The 18614-nt window shown below is 43.5% G+C and overlaps 1 protein-coding gene across 1 annotated transcript in view; it reads right to left on the reverse strand.

Annotated features, from left to right (window-relative positions):
* Myo5b (myosin VB) overlaps positions 1–17735 on the reverse strand; it is a 167393-nt gene extending 149658 nt beyond the window's left edge. The window contains exons 1-4 of the mRNA XM_035438715.1: positions 17726–17735; positions 16170–16303; positions 7304–7475; positions 4935–5079 (exon numbers count right to left, since the gene is read on the reverse strand). Coding sequence (XP_035294606.1) covers positions 4935–5079; positions 7304–7475; positions 16170–16303; positions 17726–17735 — 461 coding nt within the window. The remainder of the gene's footprint in view (positions 1–4934; positions 5080–7303; positions 7476–16169; positions 16304–17725) is intronic.
* Positions 17736–18614: the final 879 nt, after the last annotated feature.

An 18614-nucleotide genomic window follows, 5' to 3' on the forward strand; every position in this document is an offset into this window, starting at 1 on the left:
GCCTTGTGTGTGCTAGGTGAGTGATCTCACTGAATGAAACTCCAAGCTCATATTCTTAGCTGATAAGGAACCGAAAATAATATCATTGAATTTCACATGTATCAAGTTAGAAAGGTCATATCTGAATGCAAAAATCATAATGCAAAAAAAATACATACACTCAAGGAATCATAGTAAGTTCAGTGGAATATACTAGAGAATCTTGATCATCACGTGTGTGTGTGTGTGTGTGTGTGTGTGTGTGTGTGTGTGTGTGTGTGTGTGTAAACACGAGTGCAGGGAATGAGGACAACAAATCTTAAGGTGGCTTGAGTTTGCAGTGACAGAAAGTGGTTACTTGGAGCTGACAGGGTGGGTTTTAACTCAGAACAATTGAGGGAGTAAAGAAAGTGCTATCACAATTGTGGTGATGGTTACATGAGTTGCATACATGAGTCAGAACATGTTATACCAGTTGCCCAATATGTCTAATTGCATTTTACATCGACATTACTTCGAATCATTTAAGACTGATTGAAGTTCTGAGATATATCCTTGAGCATGGGCATGGTTGAGAGGGACACAAGTTCAATACATTACAAATGTACTGAAAAACAATACAAAGTAATAGCCTGAAATAAATACTTTGTGTCTCCTTTCTCAGAAATCCACTGTAGGAAGTAACTTCATTCCATTCAGAAAACCACCTAGTGCCCAGATGATGTGTCTGAGAGACAGATGGGAATGATTACACAGCACCCAGAGATCCTTGCTGCACATACTGTCTGGCATTCTTATGCCCCACAGTCATGGCTGCAGGCTCTTTTCTAACATGCTACAATGCTCCACGTAAAATAAAGTCTACTAGTGAAGTATGTTCTAATGTATGATTTTCATTCAGGATTTAACATCACAACAAAGGAAATGTTGCAGATATGTCACCATTAATGAATATTTACATCCTTGGGGGGGGTGGGGATTAGCACATACATAGTAAATGCTCAGGACATGGTTTTAAAATCATACACAACACCAGAAAAGAAATAAAGAGCTACCCCTGGGTCTACCATCTGGAGCTCCTCCTGCACCATGTGCTAGTGCAGCTAATAGTCTTACTTATGTCACAAGCAATGATGGCAAGGCAAATAAAACTCCATGCAAAGATGAGCAGCCACTAAGTCAGTGTTTCATGTTACTATGAAATCCAGCTAAACTGCACTGCCACTTACAAAGCTCCCAGGATCTCCTCCCTCACATGCAACAATAGCCAATGATATGGATCTGTCACCGGTAACAAGTAGACCACAAAGATTATGATAGACAGATGTCACCAACTCCTCCTAACTTCTCATTGGGTTTGATGATCTCAGAGGTAAGAACTGTGTTATCCTTAAAAGAGGATGACCCTAAACCACGGAGGGCAGGGACAGTTGAGTATCCATCAACACTCAATACCAAGATCACTGGAGGAAAGCCTAGATCCTCATGCATACAGATGACTCACAGAGAAGCCAAACGTAGCCCTGCCTTCGTCCACCAATGATGTTCTCACTCAGAGAAGATGAAGGCTCCACCAGGAAGTACTTTATAAGCCAGACTTCCAGGAACCACAACAAAGAATCTATTAAAGATAAAAAGAAGAAAGTAGCATATTGCTCAATTTAAAAGTTGATCCCAAAGCAAGGTATGAATTTGACTTACAGATATTTGTGCCAGGTTTATTTTTTTCCTCAAACCATGTCAAGTTCTACCAAAGCCGCATCTAAAAGAGACATTGGCACATCCCAAGTCTATTCTCATGCACATGAGAGTACTCTACCTCCATGACTACAAACTTGTCAGTTATTTTACCCCAGAGATGGGAGTGCATAGCTTTCCTTCTTTCTTCTCCCATTAGGCCCTTACCATGCAGAGAAGAGCCGGGCTGCCAACTCTTTACCATCAGTGATAACCAAGGAGTCTCCCATCTCCATTGATGCCATCATCCTGAAAAGCCCTTCTTCCCGGTCTCCATATGGAGCTATCTTCAGCTTTTCACTGGGGACACGTTTCTCATTATGGGCACTCACTTTCACCGAGTTCCTCTGGAAGGTTTTCCTGTTCTCTCTGCACTGTAGGAACCCAAGCTAAACAAGACATTTCCACTCAAAAGCCTGACGAGGGAGGGCCTTGAACTAAAACACTGTTTTCAGCGAGCACAAGCTTTCCCCTTCCTGGCTCCATCTTCAGGAAGGCGAAGCTCCTGCTGGGCAAGAGTGTGTGTTTCAGCCATTGCCAGGAGTCACACCACTGGTGCATGCAGCTGCACTCCACACCCCTGAGTTCCAGGCAATGGCAGTTCCATCTTTCATTATTAGTCATGCCTTGGCAGCATTGAGGAGACAGATGGGGAATGTGGGTGCTCAATTACCTTGGCTACCTGAGCAAACAGACTTGCTCTGCAATGTTCCTATTCATTTTCAGGAAAGCAACTCAAAAAAACACAAACAGCTTTTTAAAACAATCAGACGCAGCCGCCTCAGAGAGAGGACCACTCCCACCAATGAGTTTGGAAAATGCACCAAACTAATGAGGTACTTCTGAACCACTGAGGGGAAAGACCTAGCTCAAGACACTCACTGTGGCCTTGGGCATCAAAGTCTGTTCTGTTTTAGCAAGCCTATGGGAGCAGTCAGTGGACATTCTTCTGGGCTAACACAGGAGGCTGTGGGCAAACCCACTTGTCTGGGATTTCACCTCAACCCATCTGATTTAAAGACCTTGGAGCATTGTCTGGAGTCCTGCCCCATGTCAAGGGGTAATGAATTTTACGTGAAACTCTGAGAAACAAATATATCTATGTGACAATTTTTTATACATTCTTGTACTACAATTACATATCCTTGGGTTAAGTGTGAATGCCATAAGAAATAACACTGAACCACAGTATCACTCTTAATTCTCTGCTGTCTGTTCATTCCACATAGGTAGGTGGATAACTTATGACAAAACAAGTTATTTTGACAACAAACTAATCTTCTCATGAGAAAGCATTCTTATCCTTGGTAATGGCACAGTAGTGGTGGAGGAAAAGATTGTTATGAAACAGGGCCCACCAGAGAGGAGCTGTTCTTCGAGACCACATACATCGCATCGTGTTCTTATCCAGTCAACAGAAACATCCCCATTGCTCCAGGCCAGTGTTCCACAAACAGTGCTACATAGAACATGGGTCCCCTGAGATGATCTTTGAAAACAGTTTTGTGCTGAAATATGATCCTGTAAACCCAGCAAAATGCAGCCCATTGGTAGAGACTCAGAACACATCCATAAAGGTGCAGCCCACTGGTGGAGACTCGGAATGCATCCATCAAAGCTCTGAGAAGCTCTGCTGTGAAGATGTTTGACTCTATGGTTACCTCAGCATTCCCCACACTCATCTGAACACCTTTTCACCTCTGTCACAGAAGCCTTGCTTATTCTAGTGGCTAAAGGACTCCAGCCTGGGCTCACCTCTGTAATTCCCACACTCTCTATGGACCACTATGAAACTAAAACCTGTTTGTAAACTATGCCTTTGTTCATAATGGCTTTGTCAATACAACACACACACACATACACACACACACACACACACACACACACACACACACACACCTGACAGACAACAGAAATTACTTTGTATGTCCCTCAAACTGCAACCCTAGAAAACCACTGACTGGGATGTAGAGATGTCTCAGTCAGTAAAGTACAGGATATGAGTTTGGATTCCCAGTGGCTACATAAAAACTTGGAAATGGCAACAAGTGACCATAATCCCAGCGCTGAGAAGTAGAGAGGAGGATCCTTGGGATCAGACAGACTAAACAATCAGTAATTCAGGTTCAATGAGAAACGTCTCAAAAAATAAGGTGGAGATTAACTGAGGGAGACACCCACTGTCAACCTCTGGTCTTTGCATATGTGTGCACATACGTATATACATGCGCACATATAAACACATCCAAGAAAACTGATAATCTACATCTTATTCACCTGCCTACTTTTGATATTTTGTATCAATGGAATCTTAAAATATATAGCTTTTGGGGGTCTGTTCTTTCAGTTGCCATGCTTTCAAGGCTCATAAATATAGCAATATGCACATCAGCTCTTTGTTCCTTTTTATGGCCAAGTAACATTCCAGTATATGGATAGTCTTCATTTTGTTTACTCTCTGAGCACACAGATCCACACCTGTTATACAGAACTATGGAGAGAGGGAGGGAGAGAAGTAGTGAGGGAGAGAGAGAGAGTGAGGGAAAGAAAGCAAGAGGGTGAGAGGGAGGGAGAGAGAGAGAGAGACAGACAGAGAGAGAGTGAGAGAGAGAGAGAGAGAGGGAGAGAGAGGGAGAGAGAGGGAGAGAGAGAGAGAGAGAGAGAGAGAGAGAGAGAGAGAGAGAGAGAGAGAGAGAGAGAGGAGAGAGAGAGAGAGAGAGAGAGAGAGAGGGAGAGAGAGAGTGAGAGAGAGAGAGAGAGTGAGAAAGAGAGAGAGAGCACCAAATCCAGCTGTTCGCATACAATTCTGTTTTCCACTGCAATGCTTGCTACCTCAAGAAGTTGTCAAGGAGCCCTTGTTTCTTCAAGTGTCTTCAGGGACAGGATATGGATTGAACTTCCCTTAATGCATGGTGAGGCCATGAAATGGTTCTATTATAGCAGCGTGGGAGGAAAGAAAGACAAGAAGCATCCAGGGAGAGATAAATACAGGGGATCATTCCATTGCTCAAACCTGAAATAAATCTAAGCAAGCACTGTTCTCCAGGTACACACAGACAAGAGAAAGAATGGAGGGACTAGAAACCTGGGTAGCTTTCTTTCCATGAGGCTTCTCAAGTCCTACTCTCACCACCTTTTGAGCAACTGCAGTCAAGCAGAGTAGGCACCCCCCTTTGTGAGCCTCTCTCAGGGAACTGCTGAGCTGAGGTGCCTCTCACCTGGCCATCTGCTTGTAGGCTTCTTCTGCCACAGCAAAGATGTGGGGATCCATATCACCCATATTTTGGCCACTGTAGGCATAGATGACATCTTGTCCATAAATTGGCAGCTGCTCATATGGATTGATGGCAACAAGCACAATACCTGTGAACAGACAAGACATTGGCCTAAAGCACTGTTCTCGTGTGGAGACGAGGGGGAGTGTAACCAGTCAAGTACAGAAAGAGCTATCCTTGAGCTGCCATGGAGGCCCTTGTGGTAAAAAGAATGAACAGAACACAGGCCTCAGGCTGTCCCACAGGAACACACAAACACACTAACACTCACAGTACTCAATGACTGAATTCATAACATAGACAGAAAGTGTTGCTGGACTAGAGAGAACGGAGTGTTTCACTTAAAACTCCACCTGAGAATTAAAATCTGGAAAAGACACTTTCCTCTCATTTATATATGAGCTATTTAAACAAATATATAAACTTGAGGACAGTATGATTTACCTGTCTTAACATCTAATATTGATGTCATCAGTGACTGTACTTATTTATTCTCTGAGTGCCTCTGATGTCTCTGCTACAAAGTGGGGTTAACATACACATGCACCTGGGATATGCTCAAGAAAACACAACCATTGGAGAGAAGGAAGCCCAGAAAAGTGTCCTGCATGCAAGGCTCTGTGTTTTCTCTCTATTGGATCACACCCACATTGCTGCACCCGAATCTCCCAAGGTCTGCACTGCAGTGGACTGAAAGATGCTGACCAGGTGAGGAGGAAAATCCTGCTAAGGTTTTAAACCTCTTTTGTGGCTAGGTGAGGCAAGTTGATCAATGAAAATGTACAAAGGAAAAAAAAGCTAATTCCATCTTCAAGACATGATAGCAATATCTTTTTGTTCTCTCCCATGAGATTACATTCCATATATCTAAAGACTCATGGAGTAAGGTACAAAACTGGGCAATTTCCAGTCATCTTGGAAAGATGAGGAGGGACCTACCATGATGAGAAGTTTCCTAAGTTGTGTTCCCTCCTACTGGTCCAGTGGGAAGAAAAATATATATTCCCTTTCAACAAGAATTTGAAAACAAACAAAAAGAAACAGTTCAAATGGGATCAGTGTCCTGAGAAATTCCACTGAGGCTTATCACATGGAGAACACTTTTAGGAAAAATCATACAAGTTCTTCTACTTTTCAGATGGTTCAATTTAACTCTCATGACATTCAGATGAAATTTTAATCTCATGTCCTGAGGACACCCATTTTCCCAAAACACCATAGGCCCCTCTGGAACAGAGAGGAATACTTCCACGATTACTACAATTCTGGGTGGCACTGGATTCTGTGAGAGCTGACAGGACACTGGATCATTGGAGGAACCTCTGGTCTGTACAGACACCAAGGCGACTCCAGCAGGGGATTCCCTGAGATTGGAAAATTGATGGTCATTTAGTCCTTTCCCCTAAAAAGGGGAGCTTTGCAACAGATTCATACTGGAAAGGTCTGTTTTCTGGAGTTTCTGATAATCAATATTTCTTCTAAATTAACATTTACTATTAGTTGGGGGTGAAGGAGAGTTTGTAAACCATTCCTTCTCAGCACTAAAACCTAGCAAAGCAGCTCACCCAGCCTAAGTAGCCAACCCCCAAGGCCAAGTGGAATATAAAAGTGGGAAAGCTCCTGGGCACCTGAGCTGTCACTGCAGTTACAATGAGGCCAAGATATTCAGAACAACTCAGACATCCCACCCACAGTCTGGTTCCCCACCAGGCCCTTGTTATTTCCAGAAACTACTGGAAGGTTCTGTTCTCAACAAACTATTCAACAATACCCAGGGACAGAGGAGGCTGGGGGGGGGGCTGGAAAGGAGGGAGGGAGGGAGGGAGGGAGGGAGGGAGGGAGGGAGGGAGGGAGAGAATAGATCAAAATTTGGGCTATACACACAAGAAATTTCAGGACTTTATGTTTTAAGCATTTGTTATTGGTTTTGCACATTACTTGAACAAAATATTGAAGCACTACATTTTTACCTGGTCAGCAAGAACTCCAGTGGGGAAGGCAGCCCTCTCCAAGCAGAAGGGGCAAACAAAATTCATGTGATGCACATGCTTCAGACTTGCTCTTCTACAAGCAACTACAAGCAAGAGCCTAAACCAACTTCCCCAGCAGCTGTGGCCACTTCTCTGGCATCCCACTAGCCATATCCCTCAATGGGTCTCATAGGAAAGGGTCATATGCATAAGAACAGAGTCATGGTTCTTAATGTTTGAGTTTCCTAAGTGCTAGCTAAACATCACACATACACACACACACACACACACACACACACACACACACACACACACACACACAGAGCAGGTGCCTCCACTTACCACAATAAGTGTAGATGTGGTTGGACTCCAGGAAACGAACTTTTAAGTTATGCAGAACCGCGGGCTCGTGGAGATGGCTGAGTGTAGTGAGATCATTTTCTCCTACTAAGATATCTGGATTCCGTAAGAATGGCACCTGGTTATTTTGGACATCGATTGGGTATTCCAGGATCTAGTGACAAGCAAGCAGCACACACAAAAGAGCAAAGTTATGAAGCATTTGGCTTATATTTGGTGTCCTACTTCTTTGGCTAGCATCATTATTCTAGCAAAATCATAAGATATATGATAAGTAACGTTCTAAAGAAGACAAGATGAACGAAATACCTACGATTCCCATAAGACAGCAGGCCATGTGGAACTCTGATTATGTAATCCCAGCATACCAAATACAACAGACTGACACAAAAACTGCGGAGGCACAAGCCGATTGAAGGGTATTCAGCTGCTTGATAAAGATGACACTGGACTTTACATTCCAGTTAACATGGGAGGACTCTTTCTTCCCAACTAACAAACCTTCCTAGATTGGTATTTCTTTACTAGCTCTGTCTCTATTTTCTTTTTAATTAAATTTTTTCCATACAATATATTTTGATCATGTTTTTACCCTTCCAACTCCCCCATAACCTTCTCACCTCCCTATCCACCCAACCTCCCATTCTCTCTCTTTCTCAAAAACAAACAAAAGAAACACTCTAAACAAATTAAAAAAAAAACCATCAAGATAAAAACTGTCCCCCAAAACAAAAGCCCTCTCCGAAAAAAACCCCAAGGAGTCCGTTTTGTGTTGGCCAGCTACTAGTAGGCATGGGGTGTGGTTGATATGCACAGGGACATTCCACTGAAGCAAACGAATTTCCCTTTACCAGTGGGTATCAGTTATAAGTAGCTTCTTGCTTAGGGGCTGATCCCATGGTTCATTTCCCCTCTCAGCGCTTGAACCTATTGTGTGTGTTTCCTTACTAACCCTGACTGGCTGTCCACATGCTCACTTCTTATTTGGAGTATCTTGCCATTCATGTCTTGCCCTGTGTAAACAGATTCAAGCCTCAAGCCCAATCATTTGCACATACACCACTTGCTCCACAGCTTATCTATAAGTTCTTCCAGGACAATAATTTCTCCTTGGCTGCAAGTTCAGTAGGAACTTCAGTTCTGTGTAATTTGGATGTTGGACAGTTTATCAGGGAGTGGAAAGATGATCAAGAAAAAGAACTGTGTTGTAGTCAGCAATGCTGAAAGAAATTGGAGATCTGAAGAGTGATTTGACATCAGATATGGAGATGCAGGTTTGGAGTTTGCCCAGCTGGTTTTTAGTCTTGCTTTGGTCCAGCATTTCTTCACTATGCTCCCTTCCCAATGTTTTGGAATGGTAATATATGTCCTGTGCCATTATTTTGGAAGTATATGATCTGCTTTTTGATTTTGATTTTATAGAGGATTACAGTCAAGATATTACATGAATCTCAAAAGAGACTTTGAACTTTAGACTTTTAAATAAGTTTGAGACTGTTATAGACTATAGGTACTTTTGAACTTGGACTGAATGCATTTTTTGCATTATAATATGGCTTCAGGCCTCTGGAGTGGAATGTGGTGGTTTGAAAGAAAATGATCCCCAAAGGGAGTGGCACTCTTAGGAGGTATGGCTTTGTTGGAGTAGGTATGCCCTTGTTTGGAGGAAGTATGTCTCTGTGGGGGTGGGATTTGAGGTCTTCTCTGCTGAAGCTATTCCCAGTGAGACAAACCACTTCCTGTTGCCTTCAAGTCAAGATGTAGGAATCTCAGCTCCATCTCCAGCACCATGTCTGCCTGCACACTACCATGCTGCACCATGATGATAATGGACTAAACCTATGAAAATGTAAGCCATCCCAATTAAATGTTGCTGTGGTCACGGTGTCTCTTCACAGCTAAGATAAAAGTAGGCACCAGGGACAGGGGTACTTCTGTGATAGGCCTGACCATGCTTTTGTTTGAAGGAATATGGACCTTGGGACTGTGGCTTAGAAAAGAAGTTGAACACTTTAAGTGCTGCTTAATGGGCCACACTAGTAGATGCTTGGAAGAAGCTGAGGGGACTGGCTCAAGAGATTTTGGAGGAGAAGAATATTAATTGGTTGCTTAGAGATCTTTCTTCTGATATTTTGGTGAAGGTGGATGTTCTTTACCCTTGTCTGAAAAGTCTTCCTGAGGCTAATGTGAAGAGATTTGAATTAATTCCTTTGGTAAAGGTAATCTCAAAACAGCCTAGTACAGACTCTGTTGTGTGGTTACTCATGTCCATGCTTATAAAGATTTATAATAAAAAGGAGCAAGCTGAGCAAGGGAAAGTTTTTTTAAATTATTGAGGAGAAAAAGAGTACCAGGAAGTGGAATAGAGCTAAATCCTGTATTCGAGTAGATAAACAGATTAAGAAATGGAATAAAGGGAGTGCTGACCTCAGGACAAGCCCCCACTCAGCTAAATTTTGGACCTTTGAAAAGGAATTAAAGAAGAGCTTAGAGCTGGGTGTGGTGGCGCACACCTGTAATCCCAGTACTTGTAAGGAAGAGGCTAGCAGGTCTCTGAGTTTGAGACAGCCTGGTCTACAAAACAAGTTCCAGAATTGCCCAGTTTAGGGAATGAAGGTACCATCAAAACCAGAAAACTGGTAAATACGTAATTAAAAGATCTCCAAGTTCAAGACCAGACAAGTCTACAGAGCAAGTTCCAGGACAGCCAAGCTTAGGCAGTGAAAAAAACCACTGAAAACAGAAAGCTGGTGAAGATGTAATTGAATGTGGGGGCCATGTTCCAGCCCCAGAAAGCAGCAGAATTTGGCAGCTTTGGTCATGTGATTCTGGCTTTAGAATTAAGGATTGAAGGAAGGGGTTATGGACACTCTGTGAGTGAGAAAAACCACTGAGACCAGGCATGTGTCAGGGTGTCCCTGAATGGGGGCCCAGAGAAGCCACTCAGTGAATCTGTAAAGGAGAAGCCTGAATTGCCTTGGAGATCCTAAGATGTTAGAGATGCCAGAGTCATGGAATACCTGCCAAGGAGAGCTGCAAACAGGGAGTGGAAAGATGACCAAGAAAAAGAACTGTGTTGTAGTCAGCAATGCTGAAAGAAATTGGAGATCTGAAGAGTGATTTGACATCAGATATGGAGATACAGGTTTGGAGTTTGCCCAGCTGGTTTTTAGTCTTGCTTTGGTCCAGTATTTCTTCACTATACTCCATTCCCAATGTTTTGGAATGGTAATATATGTCCTGGGCCATTATTTTGGAAGCATATGATCTGCTTTTTGATTTTGATTTTATAAAGGATTACAGTCAAGATATTACATGAATCTCAAAAGAGACTTTGAACTTTAGACTTTTAAATAAGTTTGAGACTGTTATAGACTATAGGTACTTTTGAACTTGGACTGAATGCATTTTTTGCATTATAATATGGCTTCAGGCCTCTGGAGTGGAATGTGGTGGTTTGAAAGAAAATGATCCCCAAAGGGAGTGGCACTCTTAGGAGGTATGACTTTGTTGGAGTAGGCATAGCCTTGTTTGGAGGAAGTATGTCACTGTGGGGGTCGGCTTTGAGGTCTCATACATGCTCAAGCCACTCCCAGTGAGACACACCACTTCCTGTTGCCTGCAAATCAAGATGTAGAATGCTCCACTACTTCTCTAGGACCATGTCTGCCTGCACACCACCTTATCACACCATGAAGATAATGGACTAAGCCTCTGAAAATGTAAGCCACCCCAATTAAATGTTTTTCCCTTTATAAGAGTGGCCATGGTCATGGTGTCTCTTCACAGCAATAGAAACCTTAAGACAATTGGTAAATATACTAGATAGATGCTTAGGGGGAAAATTAAGACACAGTTCTTCTCTTAAACTAACACAAATCTTAACTGGAATCAAAAGAAAAATAAAGCCAAAAATAAGGAAAATGAACAAATGTTTTAAGTTTCAGGGATGAGACCTTTAGAAGGACACAAAAAGCAGAAACATGTAGGAAGACACACCTAAGTTCCATTATGAATAACATTAAAACTGCCACCAAGTGCACTATTTGCAAAGACAAACTAAGTAGGGGGCATGTTTCTACATCACATGACAAAAGTCGAGAAGGGACCATACCAACAGAAAGCAAGAAACAAATACAAAATAAGTAACAAATAGGCGACATGTGAAAACTACCGACCAGTAACAAAAGACTTCAGAGTTAGACAGTTTGGGAGCAGTATAGGGAATGTGCCTGTGATCTCAACACTCTTGGGGGGGGGGGTGATTCCAAGTTCAAAGTCAGCTTTTGCTACACAAGACCTCCACCTCAGAGAAAGCAAGCCTGTAGCAGTGATAGTCCCACTGTGTAAGCCAGGCCTTGTAGACACTGCAAAGACCCTCATGGGAAGAATGAGAGCAGCATCCCTCACACGAGCCGCTGCCATCTCCCTGCAGCACAGCAGGCAACGTGCATTCAGAACCCTTTCCTACTTTGCTCCCCTTAAAGGCCTAGCAAGATAATCTCACCATTTAGCCAAGACACAGACCCAGGAAAGTGAAAACAGTGGAGGTGGGAAGTAGCATGGATCTGTACGGATGACCAGACAGCTGTCATGGCATGCCAAGGGCATTTTGTCAAATGTGCTACAGAATGAATTATTTCATACTACAGAAGTTGGTCTAGAATGATGTCTCTAAAATATTATTTCTTCTAGTATATCATATTCTGCTTGTGAATATGTCATGTTCTGTTAGATCTTGTTTTCTTTTTTGAGACAGGGTTTTTACATGGCCCTAGCTGTCCTGGAACTCACTATACAAACCATGCTGGCCTTGAACACACAGGGATGCACCGGCCCCTGCCTCCTTAAAGGCATGTGCGCTAATGCCTAGCCTGTTGGATTCCCCTGCCCCATACACACATTTATCATTGCCCCTTTCTGTCTTTGAAATCTCTGTAGCAAGTATTCCCCATATAGTAAACTGCTTGACAATTAGCATGGAGATGTTACAGACAACAATCCCAGAAGGTGGGAACAAGGAACTGGATAGTGTTGAAGGTTAACTTTCAGCTCATTAAGTTCTGGAGTTTGTAACCATAAGTTTTCTGAATAAAATGCTCAAGATCTTCAGCTTCTGAAGGAAAATGATTTGTTTTGGTTAAGGGTTTTGGAGATTTCAGTCATGGCCTCTCAGATACATGCCTTTTTGGCCTACAGCAACGCAGATCCTTATGGTGGAGAATGAATGCAAGGGCAGGATTGCTCAGCCCAGTGCAGCCAGGATGGATAGATAAAGGAGAAGGGTGCCAGGATTTCAAGCTTATTCAAGGGTGTGTCTCCAGCATCCCTTATAATAGGCCTTCCTAACAGGGGCAGTGAGGCCTTCAACACAGGCACCTTCATGGTTTTTGTCATCCGCTGAGTTAGTGGGATTGTGTGACTGTGCCAGACCTCCCTCCCAGAGCGTTCATCCCATCCTGCCCTTCGATTTTCAAACTGAAAAGCTTTAAATTCAGGCCAATATCTTCACATTCCAGGGCAGAAACATGGGTTTTCTATCATTTCCAAATGATTCACCTCTTGGAAGACCTTGTCAGGCAGGAGGAGACAATCACATACAAAATTTTGGGAAAAAAACAAAAAAAACATATCCACAGATGAGCTAGAGGTATTGGTTACAGAAAATTGATAAGGAATTAAATGCCTTGCACAGCACAGGAGAGGTAGGAGTTGCAAACTCAGCGGTCCAGGCCACAGATTCCTCAGCTTGTGGGTGTCCAGGGAGAGCAAGGAAGGATACTTAAGAATGGATTTCTTTTACCCACTGACAACAGGAACTTGGATTTAACACAGCTACCAGAGTCCAATATTCTCAGCTAATTATGACTTCAGAGGGCTTCCCCAAGTATTTGCAACCCTATTACACAATATATGAAGAATGATTTCCCGCATTGATCTTCAGTTGTGTTCCTACAGAGGAGAGGCTACAATGTGCCTAAAGAAAACATGCCACTTCCTTGAATTGGTAGTGGGGTGGAGGTTCGCCAGGCCTGCAAACAGCTCTATTCTTTGGATAGTTACTTAAATATTCAAAATAATAAAAGTGCTAGGTAGATTTTTAAAGCACTCTCAGTAACTGAACATCTGGGTAATGGTATAACATCCTTTCACCACATGCTGGGTAACAATATAACATCCTTCCACCTCAGCCCACTTGGTTCAGCTTAGACAAATCACAGTGCAGGGAGAGCAGGTCACTCTCCGCCAGTCTCATAGCTCCATTGCAACCTCCCACTCACAAACATGTACACAGGAAGTCTCACTAAGGCTGCTAGACACACCCACAGACTTAGCTGGAACTCAGCAAAGTGAAAGCACAGAAACAGGGAATTTTCAGCCAGTAGAGGGCAGGAGTGGAGCAGTTTGCAAGGGAGGCGGGGAACAGGAAACAGCATTGGACCTGCACTGAGCTCTGTTCTGGTCAAAGCATAGATAGGCTGCGCTCATCAACCCAAGGCTGGCATCTGACAAATGCCCAGCACCACCTAAAAGCAGAAAACCAGGCCAAGTATTAGCACACAAGCATGTTATACTTATCCTCACTCTAGAGAGAAAGAAAAGACAGATGACACTATTCTCCAGAGAAGTCACCATCTTCTGGCTGTCTGCCAAACAGAACATCTTAGATTATGAAAAGTGACCTAAGACAGAGGAAAAAGCACCCACACCACATGATGGTACTTGTATGAAGTACCTAGTGCAGCCAGAGTCAAAGACAGAAGGTGGCATATATATAAGCAAGGGCAAGAAGGAAGTCGTTCCCTTCTCTCTTCCTCCTGGTCTCTACTCTGGAGTCACCATGTGATCCGCCGGCAAGTGAGGGCATCAGCGGATGGCGTCCTCTATAAGATAAGTCTTATAAAATATATAGATTTATGAAAATTAAGACTGAGCTAGCAGATGAGAAATCCTAGTCATTGGCCAAGCAGCATTTGTACCTAATATAAGTCTCTCTGTGTTACTTGGGACCTTAATATGGCGGCGGGGGGAACTTGGGTGGCCTGGCAGAAAGCACACACATGGCAGCAGGACTCAGACTGCTTGTTACAGTGGCACAGTGGCAGGCTGTAAAAAAAGATACGAGAGGTGTTTGATGGGGGTAGTTGCAGTTTTGCCATATGTTAAAAGAGCATGGTAACCATTTGCAGTAGTGCAAATGGCACTGAATTGTTCACTTAGAAATGGACCGCCTGGTTACATTTATATTCTACAGTTTACTAGAAGAAATAACCGAACAAAAGTGGGAGGGGCATCTAAGATGAATGGTGAGAGGCCTGAATACCTCATCAGAGGCGGCTGTTGGCAGTGAAGTAGGCATTCCTGCTATCAGCCTGGGGTTGGATTTCCTAGCAAAAAATCTGGCCTACCCTCTTTGCATTTGCTTCTGCACTAAAACCAACAGCATTTTACTTTGGGGGCTGGGAGGTCAGGATGGTAGTACAGGATGGCTTCAGCTTCAGAAGAACTGCTCTTCAAGCACTCAGCCTCCAGCCATGCAGTGCCTGTGTCCCTACCTCCAGTGGACAGTGCCCAGTCACTTTTGGGGCCAGCTTTATGCCAGCCGTAAGCCACAGGCAATAGAGAGAGAGACTTGTATGCTCAGAGCCTATGCTGATCTCCAGCCCGGGGCTTTCTTCCAGTTCCACCGTGACCAGTCTCATAGCCGGATAGGAAAAGATGGGCCATGGGCAGCTTCCAAGATTTGTCGTTCAGGGCCAAAGCTGTGTGCAGTCAAGGACACAAGTATCTGCTGTTTTAGCAACATGACAGATCAGCCCTTGCTTCCTCCATACAGCTTTTAACAACACCCACCCACATGAAAAGACCAACTGAAATGAAATCTGTTGGAGTAGAATCCACTCTATTCAAGCGGGTGGACTAAATTCATTTTGTTTCAGGGGCAGGGTGGGAAGTTATTCAAAATGGTAAACAAGATTCCATCTGCTGACAGTTTTGTTTCTTCCCTCAAAGCCAAGATATGACTAGCAAAGCCTGTCAGCTAGAGGGAGAAGGACATGCTAACCAACCTGAATTCACCTGCCCCAGTGCCATACTCAAAGTGACACACTCGAATTCATACAGCACGGGTTGGTGGTTGGAGAATGTTCAATCAACAGGTTGCTCAACCAAGCATTTGGAGTGGGAAACAGAACAAAATACTTCGAAGAATGAACAACACCAAGACAGTTAATAATTCACAGGCAAAGGACACAATATAGACATTCCAGGCCCTGGATTTCAACACAAACCTTTCATTCACTCTATCCTGCTCTGCAGCCCATCCATTTAGCCATCTGTCTGTCTTAAAGCCAGTTCTTCATGTCATCCCACCACTTTGTTTAAAACCAGGCTCCCTGTGTGTACCCTTTGTAAAATGGCTGTCTGTCACCTCAGCCTCAGGCCTCCTGGGTCCCAGGATCACTGGTCTGCCTTCCTTCCCTTGTGCACATGCAACACTGGGGTCTCGGGCACTGGGCACACGTAGATCCTGCATTAACATTACCCACTGTTGGCCAAAGGTACCCTGAGCCCAGGCTCCCACCACCTGTTCTGTTCCCAGGGATTGTTCCCTCTTGCTGATGCCTCAACACAGCAGACTTGTTCTCTTCACTCCAACATAAAGACTCTTGTCTCAGCTACCAGTCAAACTCCACTTGCTAACATGAGTGGGCAGACTCATGGTTTGTCACTTTTCACATACACTATCATTAACAATGACAGAAGAATTTGGAATTCAGAAACACCAACGGGCAGGCAAATCTAAGTCCATATATTTTGGGCGCCCACCCTAAGGACCAGCACTTACTGTGTCATCTTCCAGTCTGAGCTGCAGGCTTTTATCCCCCTCTTTGTAGTCCTTGGTTAATTCAGCTGAGCGCCACACTTCATCTGGGTCAGGGATCCAGACCCTTGTGTACTGAAAGATGAGAAGAAAAGAGACTTAGACACAAAGCAAAGCATCCAAAGCATGTGTCAGCATCTATAAAGGAGTTGTCAGGAAAATATTCTACAGCAACATCCATATACCATGAGTCCCACTAAAGACACAAGATGATTCAATATTATAAATAATAAATAGTTCATAGGACTAGTTTACAACAGCACCCTCTCAGTCTTAAGAAAACGTGATAGTCACATTAAAATTCTTTCAGGAGACAGCTCAACACAGGCTTACCACCCTTTTAAAAGGAGACACAAAACAGAAGGATGGAGCATGTTATAATTAGTAAAATAATACTGGTCAAACACAGGGAAGCACAGCAAGACTTCACAGTCTACATTCAGTGGAAGTGGCCAACAAGTCAAAGGCACCCACTGTTAATGGTATAAATCCAAAATATCTCCTCATGCTCTAAATGATTTTGGACCCTGGACCTGCTAATCCAGGAGGCCCTGACCCTTTAGGATGTTTGGCCTAGCTGAAATCATGACACTAGTGGACTTGTGGGGGGGGGTTGTGATGGTTATACCTGCCTTCATCCCTTGCTCTGATCCAGCCACTGTCTTCTGACTCTGTGGCCCACCATGATGTAAACATCCTCAACCACACATTTTCACTGACTACTATGATCACCTTTTCACTGACTATCATCACCTTTTTATTGACTACTATCATCAAAAAAGTTAGCCTTTGAGACCATAGTAAATCTGTCTGATTAGCTTCCTTTCTGGCTTCACAGTCATTTCTTTCAAGTGAGTCTCATTTCATGATTGCAAGATCTTCTAGACACATTACTTTGAATCCTTAGGATTCAGCACATCTAGCAGGTGTGCTCAGTGATTAAAAATGGAATGCATCTTATAGGGGAGCCTGGTTTTACCTAAAATATATTGCCCTGAGCACCACATAATCCAGTACAGACATGGAAATCAACTGCCCAAACTTCAGGAACCTACCTAGTAGGGCAGGTGATACTCATCAAAATATAGTTGAAGGAGTGATGGGACAACTCCTAAGTGTGTGTGTGTGTGTGTTGGGGGTCAGGGTGGATAATGGCTACTCAGTCCATGCAGAAGAGACAAGGAGGGCAGGGAAGATATATCTGGCTGAGAAAGAAGAACCAGGCAGCTTCGTTCTAATGTGGCTTTAGGAAGGCATTGCAGATTCAGATCTTACTGGACAAACCTCAGACCAAAATCCAGTAAACACTTGGCGAGTAGCCTGTGCCAGTCCGTGCCACATGCTATCATAAATCTTCCCAGTCTCCCTCCAATAACAACCTGTGTGACATTTCTCCTCTGTTCTGAATGCAGGGTGGCTGCATCTACAGGCTGGCTTCCCCGTGCCTCTGGCCTCTTACATTTATCCTCTATGGGTTCTCCACTTGAAGCTCCTACAAATTACTCAACAGGGACACTCACCCAACATCATACTTAGCACACACAATGGGCAATTTACAGCACGTTCAAGGGTGATTTAATGATACACCAACTTTGCATTCTAGCTTTGCAAACACTGCCACCCTCACTTGCCCACATGACTTAAGGTAAGGCATGGTCTCTGAAATATGCACAAAGTATCACCAGCACAAAATAAACAATAAGAAAGCAGACCCACAGACTGGAAAGGGAGAGACGCCACAGTAACTAGCAAGGGACTTGAGAAGGGGAGGGTAGCCAGGTGTGATGGGGCTGTGGAGAGGAAAGGGATTTGAAGGAGACATCTCCAGGAGTGACGCAAATGCTATACAGCCAGACAGAGTGCATGCATGAAATATTTGCTCTCAGTTAAAACGATGTGAGTATAAAGCCTGGAGCAAGTGCAGCAACCACGAAAGTGCAGGAGGAGAGCAACAGAGGGGAGTAGCAGGGTACAGTTGACCTGAAGAGGGAAAGGGGCAAAATGGAAAGATAAATACAGTAATAATGTATGAAAAAGTTATAAAGAAGCATACTGTTATCTCCCTGCCTAAAATTATATATCATAATTTAGGCAGAGAGATTATATATATATGTATATATATATATACATATATATATATATATTCTGTGTACACATACACATATACAATTGAAATGCAATCTTCTCATGTGGACTGACAACACTTCCTCCAAGGGCCATAGACTAACAAAAACTCCCAAGCATGAGACTCCCCTTTTGAGTTGTTGGTCAGGGTTGTCCAAGAGATTCCCCTTTCCTGCCCCCAGAGATGGAAAGTAAGTCCTTATTGCTGAAGACATCATGCCCTTCAGATGCAAGACCCAGAGGACTGGAGCTAGGATTGACTTAAAGCCACCTCCTGGAGGACTA

This window comes from Cricetulus griseus, chromosome 2 (genome assembly GCF_003668045.3).
Source record: "Cricetulus griseus strain 17A/GY chromosome 2, alternate assembly CriGri-PICRH-1.0, whole genome shotgun sequence".
In the NCBI taxonomy this organism is placed as follows: Eukaryota; Metazoa; Chordata; class Mammalia; order Rodentia; family Cricetidae; genus Cricetulus; species Cricetulus griseus.